At 35.1% G+C, this 19,897-nt stretch overlaps 1 protein-coding gene across 1 annotated transcript in view; it reads right to left on the reverse strand.

The window, feature by feature from the left end:
* The window catches only part of PKHD1L1 (PKHD1 like 1), a 151,101-nt gene that overhangs the window by 126,444 nt on the left and 4,760 nt on the right, over positions 1 to 19,897 (reverse strand). The window contains exons 3-9 of the mRNA XM_019750644.2: positions 13,237 to 13,381; positions 12,206 to 12,314; positions 8,678 to 8,735; positions 6,821 to 6,914; positions 3,934 to 3,987; positions 3,328 to 3,401; positions 2,365 to 2,407 (exon numbers count right to left, since the gene is read on the reverse strand). Coding sequence (XP_019606203.2) covers positions 2,365 to 2,407; positions 3,328 to 3,401; positions 3,934 to 3,987; positions 6,821 to 6,914; positions 8,678 to 8,735; positions 12,206 to 12,314; positions 13,237 to 13,381 — 577 coding nt within the window. The remainder of the gene's footprint in view (positions 1 to 2,364; positions 2,408 to 3,327; positions 3,402 to 3,933; positions 3,988 to 6,820; positions 6,915 to 8,677; positions 8,736 to 12,205; positions 12,315 to 13,236; positions 13,382 to 19,897) is intronic.

The following is a 19,897-nucleotide window of genomic DNA, read 5'->3' on the forward strand; positions in this document are numbered from 1 at the left end:
ATTGATAATGATTAGGCATTTCTCAATTAAGGCAGCCTCATCCGAACCTTATCAGTTTGGAACAGCTGTTGTCTGAACTTGGGTGAAAGAGAAAAGAAGGTAGGCTATTAAAAGAAATATAGAATGGATACCACAACGGTCTTTAATTGGTTCATTGGATATTCAAGAGCGCCCCTGAAATTTGTAAAATGTGTATTTTATAATTTATAAAATGTTGAACATTTTTAAATGCCATGTAACCTTAAAACTAGGCTTTTAAGTATACATGTCGTATTTTAATAGTTCTCTTAATTTCCTAAGATTGTTTTATATAGAAACACAATTACATCAATTCTGAGACAATATAAAAATACAGCCATTTGCTTAAAAAAAGAAATTATAAGTCAAGATCACAGAATCAACAATTTTATGTAGTATGTACTTCCCTATATTATGAGCAAATTTGCTGGCTTTTTAAATTGGAATTTTGGAGACATGTTAATGTAGCATATTGATTTATGTATACTTATCAATCACATTCAAGCTTGATCACTTCTATATTTGGATAATTATTTCTCTGAGAGACATAAGATGGATTTGGCAATTAATACTTTTCATATAGCCTCAGAACTAAGAATTCATCTTTCTCACCTTAGGAAGATGACATTGAGAACATAAAAGAATCATATACTCGTACAGTTCAAGAAATCATATTAAACTTGGTAATTGTTGCTTTTAATATGGTTTTCCAATATTTTCAATAAAACCCTTTTGTTCTGTATTATCAAGTTATATGTAAATATGTCATGTCCTTGCAGAAAGTAACAGTTAACTCATGGGACTCCAAGTCATTTGCCTCATGTAAATCACCAAGGTAAATCTTAGTACCATTTACATATCATCCACTCTAGTTTGTCCTTGAATTATAATATTCTTCATGGTTTTGGTCCTGTCTATACCAGTCTATAATAAAGTGTCTTGCTCAGGCATCACATTATTACAAACCTATTGCCTCTAGATGTCTAGAACTAGATTATCTCTAAATACAATGATAGTGGATTTGGTCTTACTAATTCAATTGCAGTTCCATGCATCCTTCTCTTGCAGTCTGCATCCATTAACCAGGAATAACATCTTTGATTGTAATAATCACCATTCTCTTCAAAGTTCTAATCATTGAGTCACTCATCAGAGACAACAAAGAAATCAACAGACTTATCCTATTATTGATCTACTGCAGTTATATTAGTATCAGATGGCTAAATAATGTGATTTATCTGGATTTCTGTTAAGTGACTCATTTTCTCAGTGGGTGATGCCAGGATATTTTGTGCAGAACAATGCACTTAGATTTGGCACAGCATGTTCCTGCCCAGGAAAGGCCATTAGCATGTCCCAGTTACTATGACAGTCAACAAATGTCCCCACACATTTGCAAACGTACCCAGGAATGGGGTGATCCTACCATAATAGAGAATCCTGAGTCATGATGAGATATGGTTCTGTGGCTGAAACCCTCCACTAGCCACGGCAGAATACTGAAATTAAACACTCAGCTTGGAGTTAGACTGAAGGGTTCACATACTAGCACTGCTTCCTACTGGTTGAAAATCCTTGGGCAAATTATTTAACCTTCCTAAGTTTCATTTTCCTCAGTATGCAACACAGGGTGGATGATATCACTCAATTTTATAGGTTCTTTGGGAGTATTAAATTAGTATTAAATATACGTAAAGTACTTAGCATTGTTGTTGCCACTCAATGTTCATTATCATTATTATCTATAATACAAGGTTTGCAACATGTTGACATTTGCATATGCTGATATTTCTATAAACATTTGACAGTCTTTCTTACTGATATTAGGATGTAGGATACCTGGAAATGAGTTCTATTTTTATTAAAAATGATAACTACAAGTTATTAACATTGATGCTAAGACAGACTACTGAAAGCTGTAACTACTGTCTTTCACAACTCTGTATGTCTTGCCACTTTAAAAGAATAACTTTATCAGGTAATGTTAACTGTAGGTGTTGTTCATTCTTACATTAGGTCAAATAAAAAATGAATTACTTAGTTATCAAAAGAATTACAATTAGGTCAGAAGAGCCAAAGACATAAAATAACACTCTTCAATATCCTAATCGAATTTTTTTTTCTAATTTGTTGCTTTAGGTAATGCTAGATTTCCCAATAGTTGAAAGGCCATGTCTGAGGCACAAATTATGAATGAAAGGGAGTTACAGACCCCTTAAATGTTAATTTGTGGGAAGAAAGTGATTAATTTTTTAGTGATTAATCTCTGGATCTATAGCACAAAGTAAATATACAGTTTTATTTTATGAATCAATTATGAAAATCATTACTTATAAAATGACCTACCTTCCGTAATCACTATCCAAGATGAAACTGACATTGTGATGACCTGCAATTAATTAAAATACACAATCAATTAAATTCCCAAACACAGGAGAACAGTAACTAGATATTATAAAGCTGATTTCAAAGCAAAGAAACTTAAAATTAAAACTGTAATTACACATCTATTAATCCTCAAAGAAATGACAACGGAACTACCTTGAAAAAGTATCTACTATTTTAATACTACATACGAAGGTGTTTCAAGGTTATAACCAGAAAAACCCGACAAAATATAATAATGAAAGAAGAATGATAAAAGAACACATATGTAACCATATTACCCTTGAATTTCTTTTGTCTACTCAACAGCTATTTAATTGGGTGAGCGGTTCAGAGATTCAGGGAGAGAGCACAGTTTGTTCTTCTAACAGAGCATATTGTCTAGTGGAGGATACAGTCAGTCAGGAGCCATGACACCAACAGAAAACCAACTACAAATTGTGACAAAGCTATCACAGAAAAGGGGAGTGAACTAAGAATGTAAGGCAGGGGACCAGGGAAGGCTTTTCGAAAACAAGACATTGTATCTGAAATTCTCAAGATGAGAAGCTTGCAAAGGCAAGAAGGGAGTGAAGCTCATTCAAGAGCTAAAAGGTTTAAGTGTGTGGAATACATAGCAAGGGGAGAAAAAAAAACCACTGTAAAATTAAGGCTATAGAAAAAAACAGCCAAATTAGTCATAGAATCTGCTGGATGACAAAAGAAGAAAAAAAGTAATTTGAAGAAGGTTATCTTAAATGTAAACCTTATAGGAAAAAGATAATTTTCACACGCTTACATGAAAATGAAAAAAAGCCAAGTTAAAGAGGAAATGATCATTTTTAACAAAGGGATGAAGGTTCAGGGGAAGTCTAGGATAACACAAAACAAGGAAATAGAGTCAGGCATTTCTGAGAATTATGAAAAATGACGATCAACATTTACCAATGTAAGTTCCAGTCGTCTTACAAATCATAGATCCCATGTCTCCACTTGGATGATCTAGTTTTAGACCATACCTAATAAAATATATATGTTAATTTCAAAGCTTATATTGACATTAAAGTTTTAAAATACTGTGTTTCCCTTAAAAAAACATCATATGAATTGCAGAATATTTATCAAAATAGAAACTATTGCTGTAACAAAAATTTCTGTGAAATAAAAATGTTTCCCAGCTTCGGTTGAAGATATTTGAATAAAACTTCATTGAACAATTAAGTATTTTGTAATTAATTTGGCTATCCCTATTGATATTCCCCTTAAAGAGTTTAAAATACTACCAAGTAAAATAATTATTTGATAAAGAAAGCTATTTCGCAAAACATATTTCTCATAATGCTCTAATAGTTCTTATCATCCTATCCTGGAGTCAACAGGGGATATGATATCAGGTAACATCTAAGTATATAAATTCTTGCTAATTTACTATGTTATAATTTATACTATATTATAAAGCATTCATGTGGTATTTCCAGAAATTACTATTTAAACTTAGTATGTTTATATCTATTATTTATTTTTCCAAAAAAAATTATTTGAATTACTTACAAATTATCAGACTGTGGTATAAGAAGCTCACAGGGCATTCCTCCAATATAAACTCTGTATAAATATTTTATTAGAAAAGATCAAATTATGTTTATTAAATTGTTTCAAAATGCTCTCCTCCCACCAACTCACTGCCACCCTATAATTTTTCTCTCAATCATTTATTACCCATCACATATTCATTCAACAAACAACCATTGAACACCTATTATGTTGCAGGCTTTGCTCTAGGTACTGAACCACATCAATGAACAAAACAAAGATCCCTGCCCTTGTGGGACTGGCATTCTAACCAGGGGAGATGGATAACAAACATGATAATCATAACATATTTACTGTGTTAGTAAGTGATGAGTACTATGGGAATAGAAAACATAGAAACAGATAATGGGGACTCGTCCATCTGAAGTTCAACGAAATTAAATACAAAAGATAATTTTGTAGTAAGTTTCATACTATAGGAATTAAACAAAGTCCATAGCAGAGGCCCCACACAGTAATCAGGATGAAACGAACATCTACCAGTATCAGTGACATTGAAATGGGAATAAGAAGCTGAGAAGGGGCAGGGTAAGCCTGGAGAGAGGACATCTATTTTAGCATTTCTGCAGCTGATTAAGTCAACCTATCGCTTTAAGGTTGATAGAACCCTTAGGTTATTGGAGGTCTGTAGGTTATTGATGAGTATTGTATTTTTCACATCTTCATAATAAACCACCCAGTTTCAGTGACAGCAAATCCTAGACTCAAAATAAGACCAGATACAATCCTGAACTTAAAATATAAGGACTTCTGTTTGCAGAGAACTTTGAACTTTTTGATATAATTTTACACACAAATCCTTTCATTTGGTCATTACATTACGTTTGCAAAGAAAGTAACCTGAATTACTGTACCCTTGTAGATTTATGGATTCATATTCTTCTAATCTCCTGCCTCACTGCACCTAAATAATAATTTTAGCAGCTAACACTTACAGGCACTTACTATGTTTCATCCTTGCAACTATTTGATGAGTTAGTAAATATTATCCTTCCATTATACAGATAAAGAGACTAAAGCAGGGAAGTTAAGTAGCTTGCCAGCTTTAAATCTGTGTTAAATCTGTGACCAGTAAAGGGTAGGGCAGGAATTCAAACCCAGACAGTGAGCTCCCTGTATGCCCTTAACCACAGTAACTCCCACAGTGCTCTGAGTTTGCCTGTGTATGGTAACACTACACTAGTTGGCATAATACATACACTATTTAAAAATTTTTCTCATCTGATCTTTCAGACCAAAAGCTCCTTGGTAGGCACTAGATCCTTTAGTCATTTGCATGTCCTCTGTAATTTGTACCTGGTGTGAATTTGGAGATTCGTCTGAATTCACTAGATTGTGAGAAACAGAAGAAGCTTGAGCACTCAGTCTCCTGAATTCCTGCCCAGGACTCTGCCCACTGCTCCCAGTTAATGGAATTCAGGCACAATGAAATGCCATGGGGGCCCTACTGTCACAATTAACATGGTAGAAATGAGATAAATGCAGCTCTCACGTCTTCTCTCCTCCCATTAATAGGTATGTGAAATTCTTTTCTATATTTATATGTAGTATGTCAAGGTCTCTAGAGTAAAAGGGCTGGGTAGCCTGACCTCTGAGGTCCCTGCTGATGGCAATTCTGTGAATTCATGACATAATTTCCATCCATCACTTTGTATTAAACAGAAGTGATTTCAGCTACAGTAAGGGGGGAAAGGGAATCTATTTTTGTAAGTTAAACTTTCTATTTCTTGGCATCATTACAGGAAAGGATGATTTAGTAAACCCCCTCTAAGAATTACAATGCAGACCATTTATAACACTCAACTTACACGGTAGCAAACAAAATCTTTATCTGTGTTACATATGAAAAACTCTACATAAAATGTCAAATATTTGTTTCCCTATTTAGTAGTTCTCTTCTTATTTATAAGGAATTGATATGAATATTTCCAGATTATAGATTCACACAAATGTTATTTAATTCAGAGTTTTATGACATAGAATGCCAGATAAATCAGTTTTATTTCATTTAGTAAAACCTTTCAAATTGCATGTTTCATAAAATTATATATTCAAATGTATGTATGTTACCTGAGTTGTTATTTAATTTATCCATTTTATATATGTATTCAATATGCATGGAACACCTTGAAAGCCATGATATCTGCACTCCTTTCTGTAGGAAATGAACAGGACTTTCAGTCTTTTAAGGCAGGACTGAGATAGTCCCATCTATGCTATAGGAAGAGAATGCTAGTCAAAATCCTTGTTTCCAATGATTTTTTGATGTTAAATAACTAACCAATATTACCATCTGGTCCATAGCTGGTAAATGAAAGAACCAGGATTCAAACTCTAGCCTGTTAATAAGTTATTGATGGTTTTTCGTTTTAGCACTCTCCTGTACACCACAGTGCAGAAGAAAAAATGCCAAATTATGTGTTAGCAGACTTGGGTTCTCCTCCTGACCGTGACGAAGCTTTGGACCTCCAGGATTCAGCATGTGTTTGTTTTCTTCTGTTATGTGTGCAAAATGAGGCAGTTAGATTAAGTAACAAAATTCTCCAATATTAAAGATCTGTGACTTTAACTCAATTGCTCTAGCACTTGCCTCCATGTGCCTTCTAGTAATAAAATCCACCACAGAAAAAGAAGGAATTCTGTCAGACCAATAAAGAAAATCATATTGGCTACTGCTTCCATGTCAACGCATCATCTAACAGTCTGTTCTTCTTTCCATAATATGGCTGAAAAAAACACTGGTTAATACCATTGTAGTGGTTTTTAATATAATTGACCATTATTTTTTCAAATATCATATCCTAGCTATGAGTTATAAAAATATGTTTCCACATCAACAATTTACCTCAAAATCCTAACATTTTTCCCATTTGAACTTAGTGCAGTATTACTTCCATAGACATCAGTGAAGATTCTGCCTTGGATTGTTATTAATGTACCTAAAAACAAACAAAAAGTTCTGTGTAAGATTATCTACCCATATACCCACATACTTAATATCAAAACATTCGAAGTTCTTCCAGTACAACCAGCATCTAAACATTTATATTTCACATTTACCACCATTGCTTAGCATTGTTCTGAAAGTTCTAGCAAATACAATAAAATATAAATAAATATTGATAGTATTATGGAAGTATCTATAAATATTTATAAAGAGGTGTTTCATGGAAGACAGGATGAATTATTCAATAAATATCACTTGGGTCATGGATGAGTTAACTGGAAAATATAAATAAGAGTCCCTATTTTATACTAAAAAACAAAATCAATTCTAGGTGAAATAAAAATTAATTATAAAAAAATAAAACTCTTGAAAAATAAGTGAAAACGTATGTAACATTTATGTACCGTGTTTCCCCAAAAATAAGACCTAGCCAGACAATCAGCTCTAATGCTGCAGTTCTTATATAATATAATGTAAGACTGGGTCTTATATTAATTTTTGCTCCAAAAGATGCATTAGAGCTGATTGTCCAGCTAGGTCTTATTTTCAGGAAACACGGTAATTGGGATTGTGGCATCTTCTACCACATAAAAATGAGGGAAAACAACACAAAGGTTAAGATTTACAAATTGAATAATAAAAATTAAGTGTCTGGGCCAGCCCAGTGGCTCAGGCAGTTGGAGCTCCATGCTCCTAACTCCGAAGACTGCCGGTTCGATTCCCACATGGGCCAGTGGGCTCTCAACCACAAGGTTGCCGGTTCAACTCCCCCAGTCCCGCAAGGGATGATGGGCTCCACCCCCTGCAACTAAGATTGAACACAGCACCTTGAGCTGAGCTGCCTCCCAGATGGCTCAGTTGGTTGGAGCGCGTCCTCTCAACCACAAGGTTGCCAGTTCGATTCCTCAACTCCCACAAGGGATGGTGGGCAGCGCCCCCTGCAACTAGCAATGGTAACTGGACCTGGAGCTGAGCTGCGCCCTCCACAACTAAGACTGAAAGGACAACAACTTGAAGCTGAACGGCACCCACCACAACTAAGATTGAAAGGACAACAACTTGACTTGGAAAAAAGTCCTGGAAGTACACACTGTTCCCCAATAAAGTCCTGTTCCCCTTCCCCAATAAAATCTTTAAAAAAAAAAAATTAAAAGTGTCTAAATGACAGAAAAACCATTAATCATTTTAAAAGCAAATGATAAATTAAAAACTATTTCCTACATATATGACATATAAATGCTTAATATCCTTAAAATATAAAGAATTCTTGTAATCTAATAAGAGTTGACTCCCCTTAAAATAAACCAAGGAGATTAACAGGTAATTTATAAAAGAAGAAAAACAAATGTCAGTAAATATAAAATAAATTTAATTATATAAATCAAAGAACTGGAAAATTGTTTTAAAAACTTAGTACATTTTTCACATAAATACTTGAAAAAATAGTACATGGAATTGTCAAGGTTACAGAAAAAGGCATTCTCACATATTCCTATTGGAATTATAAACTGATATGATTATAGTTATAATGAACACTGGAAGCCAGCTAAATGTCCAATAGAAGGAAAGTTAAATACATTATAGTACATTCATATGCAGCCATTAAGAATCATGGTTTTAAAAAATCATTGGGAGTTATTATTTAATCAGAAAAATGCTATTTATACATTTTCAGATATTATGGTAATTTTATACAGCAAAAAGTAAATTAATTACCACAAACCAAAAAGATATTTCAGCTATAATATAACAGACCTGGAGTTCCTGATAAAGGTGTGATGCTTCTTATTGTTGGAGTTTTGAAACTTTTTGCCTGTAAAATAATACTTTCGGTAAGCACTCTTATCTCTATTTTGTTCCTGGTTTTATGGAATATGTCGGCTTCTCATATTATTTATATTTAAACAATACCTGTAATATGACTGTAAAAATATTCTTTTTTACATATAAGAAATAAAGTTAAGAGTATTATTCTGATTATTCAAGATCTTTTCCTTATGCCTAAAAATCCTCTCACTTCAAAACGTTTCTAGCTTGGAATTTTAAAATTCAATTATCCTTTTGTTATCAGTGTAAGTCAAACCACAGTAAAAAGCCTCTCTGGTAAAGACTTTAAGGAATTTGGTAGAATAAAGTTAAAGAAAACCTGCTATGGGTTAAGTCCAAGAAGAAAGAATAACTAAGTTATTTTTTCAAAAAACATAGAAGCAATACTTCAACATAGAAGCAATATTTCAAAACACACAGAAGCAAAACTTCGAAAAAGTACACCAAAGTAAGCTTTAGTAATCTATCTAGTGATAATTTTCTAGAGCACTGAAGGTATAATTCTTAAGAATTGCGATACCAAATGGGAACTGGAAGAAAGAATTCCAGGGAGGCCACCAGTGTGATAGAAACTCTAATACTTTGTAGTAGACAGAATAATGGCCTCACAAAGATGCCCATGCCCCTAATCTCTGGAACCTGTGAATATGTTAGGTTAAATGGCAGATGGTTACAGATGGAATTAGGGTAGCTAATGAGCTGATCTTTTGGATTATTTTGGATTATCTGGGTGGGCCCAATGTAATCACAAGGGTCCTTGTAAGTGGGAGAGAGAGAGAATAGTCAGAGTAAGGTGCGACAATGGAAGCAAGGTCAGAAATGATGCAATGTGGTAAGGACTCAACCTCCACTACTGGCTTTGAAATCAGAGCAATGGACCATGAGACAAGGAATGTGGGCAACCTCCAGAAGATGAAAAAGGTAAGGAAACAGATTCTCCCGAAGGAACACAGACTCTGAACACCTTGATTTTAGCCCGTTGAGATCCACATCAGACTTTTAACCTACAGAGCTGAAAGGTAATGAAGTTGTGTTATAAGCCACTAAGTTTGAATAATTTTTTTACTGCAGCAAATAGGAAATGAATACATATCTGTTAGAGATACTCGAGTACATATACAAGGCGGGAGGGATTCATGACTAAAAGTCCAGTTTTGGAGTCAGGCTACCTGAATTCAAATTTGAGCACCGCCACCCCCAAGCTGCATGACTTTATGTAGGTATGTAATTTCTCAGTGCCTCAGTTTTATCGTCCATAATATAGAGATAATAACAGTATACAGTTAAAGGATTATTGTGGGAGTCAAGAGTTAATATTTATAAAATACTTAGTTCTCCAACTGGCACAAAGAAAATAGCACACTCGTTTTTATTATTGGCTATTATTATACAAGTAAATACATGCCAAGTTCTTTTCAAAAGGCAAAATGAGAAATAATTACTGCAAAAGGGAAATATACTACACTGTGAAAAACAAAATTAACACCAAAACGGTAAGGAGCCAAGTTGGGCAAAATAGAGTCCTCAGTAACTGAGATATATACAGATCAAATTCCACACTTAAAAACAAATATAGCAGTCCCGGCTTATCTGCAGTTTCAATTCAGTTACCCATGGAAAACCAGGGTCCAAAAATATTACATGGACAATTCAGGAAATACACAATTCATAAGTTTTAAACTGTGTGCTGTTCTGAGTATCATGATGAAAACTCGAGAGTCCCACTCCGTCCCTCCAAGGACATGAATCATTCCGTTGTCAGTGTATCCAGGTTGCATATGCTCCTCGCCCATCAGTCACTTAGTCACCTCTAGGTTCTCAGACTGACTGTCTCAGTATCCCTGTCCTTGTGGTCAAAGTAACCCTTATTTTATGTAAAAAATGACCCCAAAGTGCAAGAGTAGTGAAGCTACTTAGATATTCAGATATGCCAAAGAGAAGCTGTAAAGTGCTTCCTTTATGTGAAAGGGTGAAAGTTCTCAATTTAGTAAGGAAAGAAAAAGAAATCGTATGTTGAGGTTGCGAAGATCTATAATAAGAACGAATCTTCTATCCATGAAATTATAAAAAAGGAAAAAGAAATCCATGCTAGTTTTTCTGTCGCGCCTCAGACTGCAAAAGTTAAGGTCACAGTGTACTAGTGAAGGTGGAAAAGGCATTAAACTTATGGGTGGAAGACATGAACAGAGAAAACCTGTTCTGTTGATGTTTTTCATTGACAACATGTTGTACCAGAAAGCATTGGGCCTACACGAAGACTTCAGCAAGGGATCCCCTAAAATGAGTGACATCAAGCCCTTTACTACGAATACAAGTAAAGGATGGTTACACAGATTCAGGAATAGGTTTGGACTGAAAAATATAAAGACTATTGGAGAGGCTGAGTCTGCCGATGAAGAAGCTGTTGTCACATTTCCAGTAGAGTTGAACAAGTTGACCAGGGATGGATACTATCTGCAGTTTCAGGCATCCACTGGCGTTCTTGGAATGGATCAAAAATAGATCAAGAAGAGCCCATCTGCACAAACACAAAGCTGCCACAGAAAACAGAAAAGGACAGAACTATGAGCAGCATTTTTAAGGAACAACTGAAGTTTTCTGGAGGTGGGGGATGGGTGAGGCAGAAAAGGATGAATGGATGCAAAAATAATACAAATAAAACAAGTAGATTCTCAATAAATATCCCTTGTCCCTTTATTGTCATTCAGGGACAATGTAAGATGCCTAGATTTCGACTTACAAGGATAGGTTTTTTTTTGTTTTTGTTTTTGTTTTAGACTGCCAAGAAAAGAGATAAATTTTGAAACGCAAGGCTACAAATAACTTCAGAGTTATTCTTTCACACTTTAAAATGGTAGAAGAGAAATGCTTAATGGAGAAACAAAAATGTTAGGATTCTATTCAAAATGAAGGTGACTCTGATGAAAATAGGAAAAAGAAGAATCAAACTAAGAACAGAAATAGAGAAAGATAAAAAATAGTGTGAACAGGAAAATAATTTGGAAGTATAAAAGCTTAATTAATTAATAAAATTAAAAAAGGTGGAAACAAATCAGAAATAATAAGAGACTCTATTACTATGGAAAACAATTAAAACTGAGTGAAATTATCCTTAGCTATGTGCTAAGATATTTTTAAGTGTGGACATAGATAACAATGTGTAAAATTAAAAAATAAGGTGTGGCCGGTTTGCTCAGTGGTTAGAGCGCAGAGCTCATAACACCAAGGTCACAGGTTCAATTCCCACAAGGGCCAGTGAGCTGCGCCCTACCCCCCACCCTCCCCACACACACAACTAGACTGCAAACAACAACTTGACATGGAGCTGATGTGTCCTGGAAAAACACACTGTTCCCCAATATTCCCCAATTTAAATAAAATAAAATAAAAGCCCAGTTTCACACAAAAGAAAGTGCAAGTCAATTATACATAAGTTAAAGACAAGCTTCCACATACATAGAAACTGCATGCGCGGCTGGTGATATGACCTTTGCAGGTATTATTTTCTGTAATAGGAACCCCATCCACACTGACTCTAACAGTATAGGAGTCTTCTGGCATTGCTCTGGAAGGCAAATGAAGAACACATAAGGAATACAATAACTCTTTTATTTAATGTACGATATTAATATAAAATACTGCTCCAGACTACATGTCATTTTTGAAAAAATGGTGTTTAAAATTCTAATTGAGGTACAGTTAAATTCCATTCTATAATATGAAAAGATGATCTCCATCCTGAACTCTGTACTGCAAATTCTAACATCAAGCATATCAGGCAAATGCTTATTCTAAGTGCATTGATGCTTATTTAGAAGAAAAATAAATGCAATAACAACAAATTTAATAATCATCATTTAAAAATAGTAATATATCTCCTTGCTTTATTTGTAAAAAAGTTTTAATCAAGTTTCTCCCTAAGTAAGACTTTGCTGCAGAAAAACAGCCAACAAACCTAATGTAGAAAAAATCCTCTGGAATATATGCTACCTGTTTCAATATTGAAAGTTGCAATTTAAAATGATTAATTTTTCCCCTAAGTTGCTAATAACAAACATTAATTTGGGCTAATAGTAAAGAACTTGAAATGTCACTATACAAAATGATTATCTTTAATCTCAATGACTATGTCAAGATTTTGAACAAAATTAATCAAACCTGACAGGAAAGAATAATTTTGATATTTTGAGGAGCATCATTATAATTTAATAGTAGCCATTTATCTTCTAAAGGAGATCAATAATAATAATAGCTCTAATAACCTGGGAAAGAATATAGAATATATTTTATTATGCCAATATGTGAAAGGAGCACTACAATCAAATATAATAAAGGTACAAAACAGCCTAAACATCATGAAATAAAAAATAGTTGATAATCAGATAAATATTGTAATAGCCAGTGATAAAACTATTATAATACTAATATGCATAATTGCAATTCTGATATGATGAAAATGGTATTATTCAAGATACTTTAAAACATACCTAGTATAGCATGTAATTTGAGTTGAATGACTTGCATCTTTTTCTACATCACAAGAAATTGATCGGAAAGAAGAAACTAACTGCACACTGTTTCCCATCTCAGCATTATCAACTCCATAGTTAAACTGGTTGGCTTGAGCAAAACCTGGAAAAGTAAAAACACTCATTTTAATGGATTCTGTTTTTAGAGATCTAACAACTATCATTCAGAATTGAATTGCTCAATAAATAATAAGGAATAGTACTGAAGTAAGCAGGTAACTTATTTCATATTTATCCCTATAATTGTAATCAACTTTGGAAGGATAAAAATTAGACTTTAACTTATTCATAAAAGTAACCCTTGAGAACCTATTATTTGTCAGGTGCTGTCAAATGCAGTGGAATCAAATAGCTTATATTCCAGTGGTAGGGTAGGGAGGGTGAAGAAAATAAACAAATAAATATTATATATATATAAATATGTATGTGTGTGTATGTAGGTGTATACATATATATGTATCTATGTATATGCATACACATATATACACGTACCACCAGATGCTATATGCTATATCTGGTGGGGATAACTACTATGAAAAAAGCAGGCAAAGGGGGATAGAAAAATTACACGAGGGGAACACTATAACACTATTTTACCATGAGTTCCTGTAACACAAAATCTAAGGTGAGGACTTGTAAACAGGTAAGTTTATTTGGGTGGTGTTCCCTTAAGTACAAGGAAGAGGAAAACCTGAAGAAAGAAAAGCTGGGCACCAATGAGGATAACTGGGGCTCAATCTTGCTGGTAACTTTTAAGGAAAATACAGACTGCCTCTCAGAATCAAAGAATCAATAGCAAGAAGCATTTACTCATCAAATTCTGTCCCCATTAGTTGAGGGTTCCCACTGGGGGAAATAACTTTTCCTACACTTTCAGGAAGCACATAGGTATATGCTATATGGAATTGAACGTCCGAAGTCACTCTATGACAGAAGCCCTGGGACAGTAGACAAAACATGCTGTGGGAACTGGAAGCAAGTAGCTAAAATATAAATTGAGTCAAAGGACAGAGGGAACAATTTGCCACAGCTGTGGCTAGAATGAGAGGTGAAAACAAGAGGATGAGAAGCTGAGCATAAAAGGCATCTAATACAGGCCATTCCCTGCACTGTACAGAAATTCTCATGCCTTATATTTTAAGTACAGCCATTATCAAGTCTCCAAGGTGGTGGCCAGCTGAGAGCTCTGCTAAGAATTTAATACAACAGGGTTAATGGGACAAGCTCAAGGCCACACTAACACAACTGGTCCTGAGGCTATAATGAATATGCACATGGCCCCTCTCTATCACCCAATGTAGATTTCCCTTACCCTTAGCCAGCACTTCAGCTAATGAAGTGACACTAACTTTCATCCTAAAGGTCTGAGCTCTTAGTTGCCTTGCACATGTTAGGGTGTGGTTGCCATAATTGCGTATGGACAGTTATCACCGGACATGGAAGCCAAGAGATGCCTCCATGAATATCCTGAATTCCAGATATGTTCCTCCCTATCTGCATGAGGTAAAGCAACTCTACCTCTTCATGATCATCAGAAATGATTATCTGTAGTTGTCTGCTAATTATGTTTGATGAACTCAAACTGATCAGGTAGTAGTGGCAGTTTTAGTTCAGTGGAACCCATATTGGGATCCCAGGCAGAAGCATGCTCTACCTGGAAACTCAGACTCCAAATCCAGCAGAATCTAAAATTGCAAGGACAGAGAGCACAGATTCAATTTCTGGATCACTGGCAGTGATAATGGGGTAATGATGAGGGGTATAGTCCTTCTTGCTAGGTTCATGTACTCTATTGGGAAAGAGCAGCACGTATCTGCTATTGGCTCTACGCATAGAGCATAAGATGGAGGACAACATCAGGATGTTGTCCCCAGACTTGGACCTTAGCCAACCCTTTCGTAGGCCATTTCATCATGCTTCTAGGCCATATGTTTCAGGGTGACACAGGTTTCATGGTCATGTGCCTGTTACTATAACTTTTTCTCTATAAGATGTGTGCCTTGTTCTGAAGCACTATTTTATGGAATCTCTTGGCAGTAAATCATGCTCCACAGGCTCTAAGAAGATGGAGCTGGCAAAGGCACCATGGAAAGAGAAGACAAGACCCATTATGTGGAGTAGGTGCCAGTTCCAGCAATAATGAATCTCTGCTCTTCCCAATAGAGAAGGAGAGTGATACAGACAACTAGTCACTAAGTGCTGGGTAAACCTCGTGAAGGATGGTCTCTACTGAGAGCTCAGTGTTGGTCTCTGCTACTGGCAGTTCAGGTATTCTGCAACAGCAGTAGGTAGCTTAGCTTTGGTGAAAGGGGCGGGGGGGTCCCTGTTGTTTGCCCATGAGCAGTAATCACTCCATGGCCCCTCTATTCTTGGGTCCATTTCACAAGCCGAGGAGACAAGCTCCTGGATGAGCCATCTAGTCAACCTGTTTTTTCTGTTTCCCCTGTGGGGATGCCTTCTTGGGGGAATTAACTTGAGACATGCTTCGTGCTCTCTACCATGAGTCCATTTCCATGTCTCTTTCCAAGACTTTCTTCTTTCTGATCTTCCAATCCTGTTCCTGGGATACAGGAAGTATGTGACATAGACAGTCAAGGATGGTTTTCAGAAGGAGTAAGCCATGAGAATAACGATGGCAGGTGCATTTTAGATAGAGGGAACAGGGTGTTCCAAGGCCCTGTGCTAGATGCATGTTTACAGACTCAAGAATTAGCAAGTAAGGTCGAAGAAGTACAAGTGAGAAGGGCAGGAGATGAGACCAGAAAATAAGGGCATTTGGATTATTTTTATGAGTGGGAAACTACTGGAGGCTGTGAAACAGAAGAGAGGCTTGAGCTTACACTTCCCAAGCGTCACTAGCTGCTGCTCAGAGAATACAGACTGGGGGCAGGAGTGAAAGTGCTGTACCAACAGGTGATGGATAAATGACTGTCTGGCATAGGCTCAAGAGAAAATGAAGGATGATAAGTAAAGAGAATAAACATTGGTCACCATTTTTGGGAGTTTTACTGTAAAGGAGAGCAGAGAAATCAGGTGGTAGCTGGACAGGGGTGTAGAGCAAGAAGAGAAGATTGATGATTATGCTTTTGCTTTTTTCAGGTGGCTGAAATAACACTATGTTTGCATGTTGATGGGTGTGACTCAAATAGAAACAGAGAAATGGATAGTGTGAAACAGAGCAGAAAATTATTTTAATCTTACTATGAATATATGAAAATTCAAAACCAGATTTGGAAGTAAACATGGATTAAGTACTTATGTCACACAAAAGTATTTTATGTTGTTGAAACATTCAATTTTAAAATAAACCTAAGAAATGAAACTTATGAAAAAAATTAAATTAGATAATGTTCTATTGATTACATACTATAATTAAATATTCTTCTAATGAAAATGTTTAGAAGACACTTAATACTATTCAAGTATGCAGAGTGAATCTATGAAGTTGTCTAGGTCATAGCATTTTTTTGGAATAAAGTTAAGTTAGTAAATAAATAGTTTTTTCCAGATAACATCAAAATCTAAATTTCCTAAATTCTGAGTTCTAAAAATATGTGTTTTTAAGTATTATTTTTCTCTGAATATCACAAGTACTTATCATTAAAACACCAATATAGCCAAATTGATGACTAATGATATTTTTGAAATTATGAAAAATTTTCCTTTACTGTAAACTTATAAACTATTTAAATTTCAGAACTTAATTACCTACAGATCACATCATTCCCCAGTACAGTAATAAACTTAAAATCAGTGTAAAAAAAAAAGAAGGTAAACTCAGATGTGGATTTAACTCTTTTAACCCTATGTGTTTATATTACTAATGTTTAAAAAAATAAATATTAGGTATTTATCTGAAATTGGCAGTAGTTTTCAAGTATGTTTCAACAAAACAATCACCACTACAATATGTGTTCACACTAAATAACCTTTAAGAGTTGAAGTGGCTGAATTGGGGTTGCCAGATGTCTGTTGCATGACTGCTTTTTAAATTACTGAAAGTTTTCAGTGTTCTACAAAAGTCTGTTAGAAAACATGACTATTAACATGACTATTTCCTGGTTTAGTGTAAGACTGGAAGCAGGACCTCACTGTGCCAGATGTTCAGCAAGTACCAAAGCCCCTAAACTCCAAGTCCAGTAAAGCTGCATGTTAGGGGACAGTGCTGTTGAAGGAAAGCGCATTTGGACCCTGACATTCTAGGTTGGAATCCCAGCCCCAGCATTTCCCTACAGTATGACTTTAGGCATTAGTGTTTTACATATAAACTCTCTCAGTCTTAGGCTCCTCATTAGAAAAGTGGCCATAATAATCTACTTATTGGATTGTTAGGAAGACTAAATGAGGACTTGATATACGAGATCTTACAATTAAGTTCACAAACTTATTGCAACAATGTTGCTAACCTTTTTTTGGTATCAGAGGGATTATTCATTACGAATTTGTACCAATTGGACAAACAGTTAACCAAGTTTACTATTTAGAAGTGCTGAAATGGCTGCATGAAAAAGTTAGGTGAAAACAACTTGAATTTTTCGCTAACAATTCATGGCTCTTGCATCATGACAATGCACCAGCTCACATGACACTGTCTGTGAGGGAGTTTTTAGCCAGTAAACAAATAACTGCATTGAAACACTCACTGATCTGGCCCCCAATGACTTCTTTCTTTACCCAAAGATAAAGGAAATATTGAAAGGAAGACATTTTGATGCCATTTAGGACATCAAGGGCAATACCATGGCAGCTCTGATGGCCATTCCAGAAAAAGTTCCAAAAATGCTTTGAAGGGTGGACTAGACACTGACATCAGTGCATAGCCCCCCAAGGGGAGTACTTCGAAGGTGACTATAGTGATATTCAGCAGTGAGGTACGTAGCACTTTTTCTAGGAAGAGTTTGCGAACTTAATTGTCCAACTTCATATATATTGTTTAACACAGTGCCTGGCTCATATGTTAAGAGCTCAGTTGATATCTGCTCTTATTAGTCACAAAAAGAACTTGAGTTTTAGATTCAGTATTAATATTCCTTTTAAAAAATAACAGAACTAATAGAGATGGCAAGGATTCGAACCCAGGTTGTAGATGCCAATCAAACATACTTCTGATATTCAGAGAACAACAGTATTTAAAAACTCACATTATAATGCAACTTCCTCCACAACCTATATTCTTAGCTCCTCTCCTATCCTTTACATGCAGAAAAAGCAAGCAGAAATTCAACAAAGGGTAGGGATTTTAATAAACACCATTTGCTTCTTCTAAGCTTAAATGTTTACCAAACAGGACTCACCCAGCATAGACTAAGGTACAAATACAAGCATCAATTTAACATATGAAAGGTATTTGCGTTGAATTTGCAGTATTGAATCTAGAAAGGCAATCCCTGCTAAAATGGAATTGTGAGACGGCACATGCAAACACAGAAAAACAAGCTATTTGTAAACCCGCATGTTCCTTTTGCCAATTTCTGCTTATCTTTAGAGTTCACATTGAGTTTGGAACACACAGAAGGGTTGCTGGCAACTAACTAAAGTGGAAAGTTTTACTTGTGGTGTACTCAGGATGTGATAATATGTATTATTTTCCTATTAAGTACATGTCACATCCACGATATGGTAACACAATGTGTTCTTCAGCATTCCTAAGACAAATACAATTCTAAAAAAATTATACCAACAAAAGATGATGTTGTTTTTAGCTTAGGAGGTGTTTTAATGTCATATTTATATGTATATATATATATATATGAATATATATAGACACACACATGCATACACACACTATATATATATATATCTCTGAGGAGTAAAATCTATGGGAAAATATGAACCAAATCATTAAGATTTGTATATTTTCATTATACATTGTGCTTTAAAAAAAGAAGCACAGAAATAATTCTAATTTTTTAGCTAATTCCAAAGAGTTAAAAAACATACAATAGAATCGCCTTTTAAGAGAATTTTAATTTAAAAGTATAATTTTTAAAAATTCTAAGGACTCACCTTTAAAAAGAATAATAACAGTATAATTCTAAGTACATAATTGGGTATAAAAAAGATAACTCTGGAAGTACTCCAAAGCACAAAGATTAGAGGAAGCACTGGGTGTACCCTGGATACAGAAAAAGTTGAGGATTAAGGTGGAAATTCCTGAAATGTTGATGTATTTTTTTCTTGCGCAGAAAAACTGGAGACAAGAGTTGCCAGGCACGAAAAGCTGGGCCTCCTGATAGCAGCTTATGCTGCTGTCATGGAAGATGACAGCTGCCATACAGGCTGTTTGGGTTTCTCTACTTTAAAAAAAGCAGGGCTGAGAGTATATTAACTTACTTAAAAGTTGGAACATTAAAAAAAAATGGAAAGGAAAGGTGTAGTGTGATGGCAGAAACTCCTAATGAATGAAACTGAACCTGCCACAAAATGCAAAAGAATAATAAAAATAAAAGAGCTCTAGTTTATGGAGCATACACTATATACGGGTATCACAGATACATCATCCATTTCAATATTCACAATAGCCCTAATAGGTAAGAATTACGATCCCATTTTACTGAGGAAGCTGAGGCTTAGAGCATCAACTTCCCCTAGTTACATAGTGGCAAGTGGCAAAGATGGA

Source organism: Rhinolophus sinicus, linkage group LG12 (genome assembly GCF_036562045.2).
Source record: "Rhinolophus sinicus isolate RSC01 linkage group LG12, ASM3656204v1, whole genome shotgun sequence".
NCBI classification, from domain to species: Eukaryota; Metazoa; Chordata; class Mammalia; order Chiroptera; family Rhinolophidae; genus Rhinolophus; species Rhinolophus sinicus.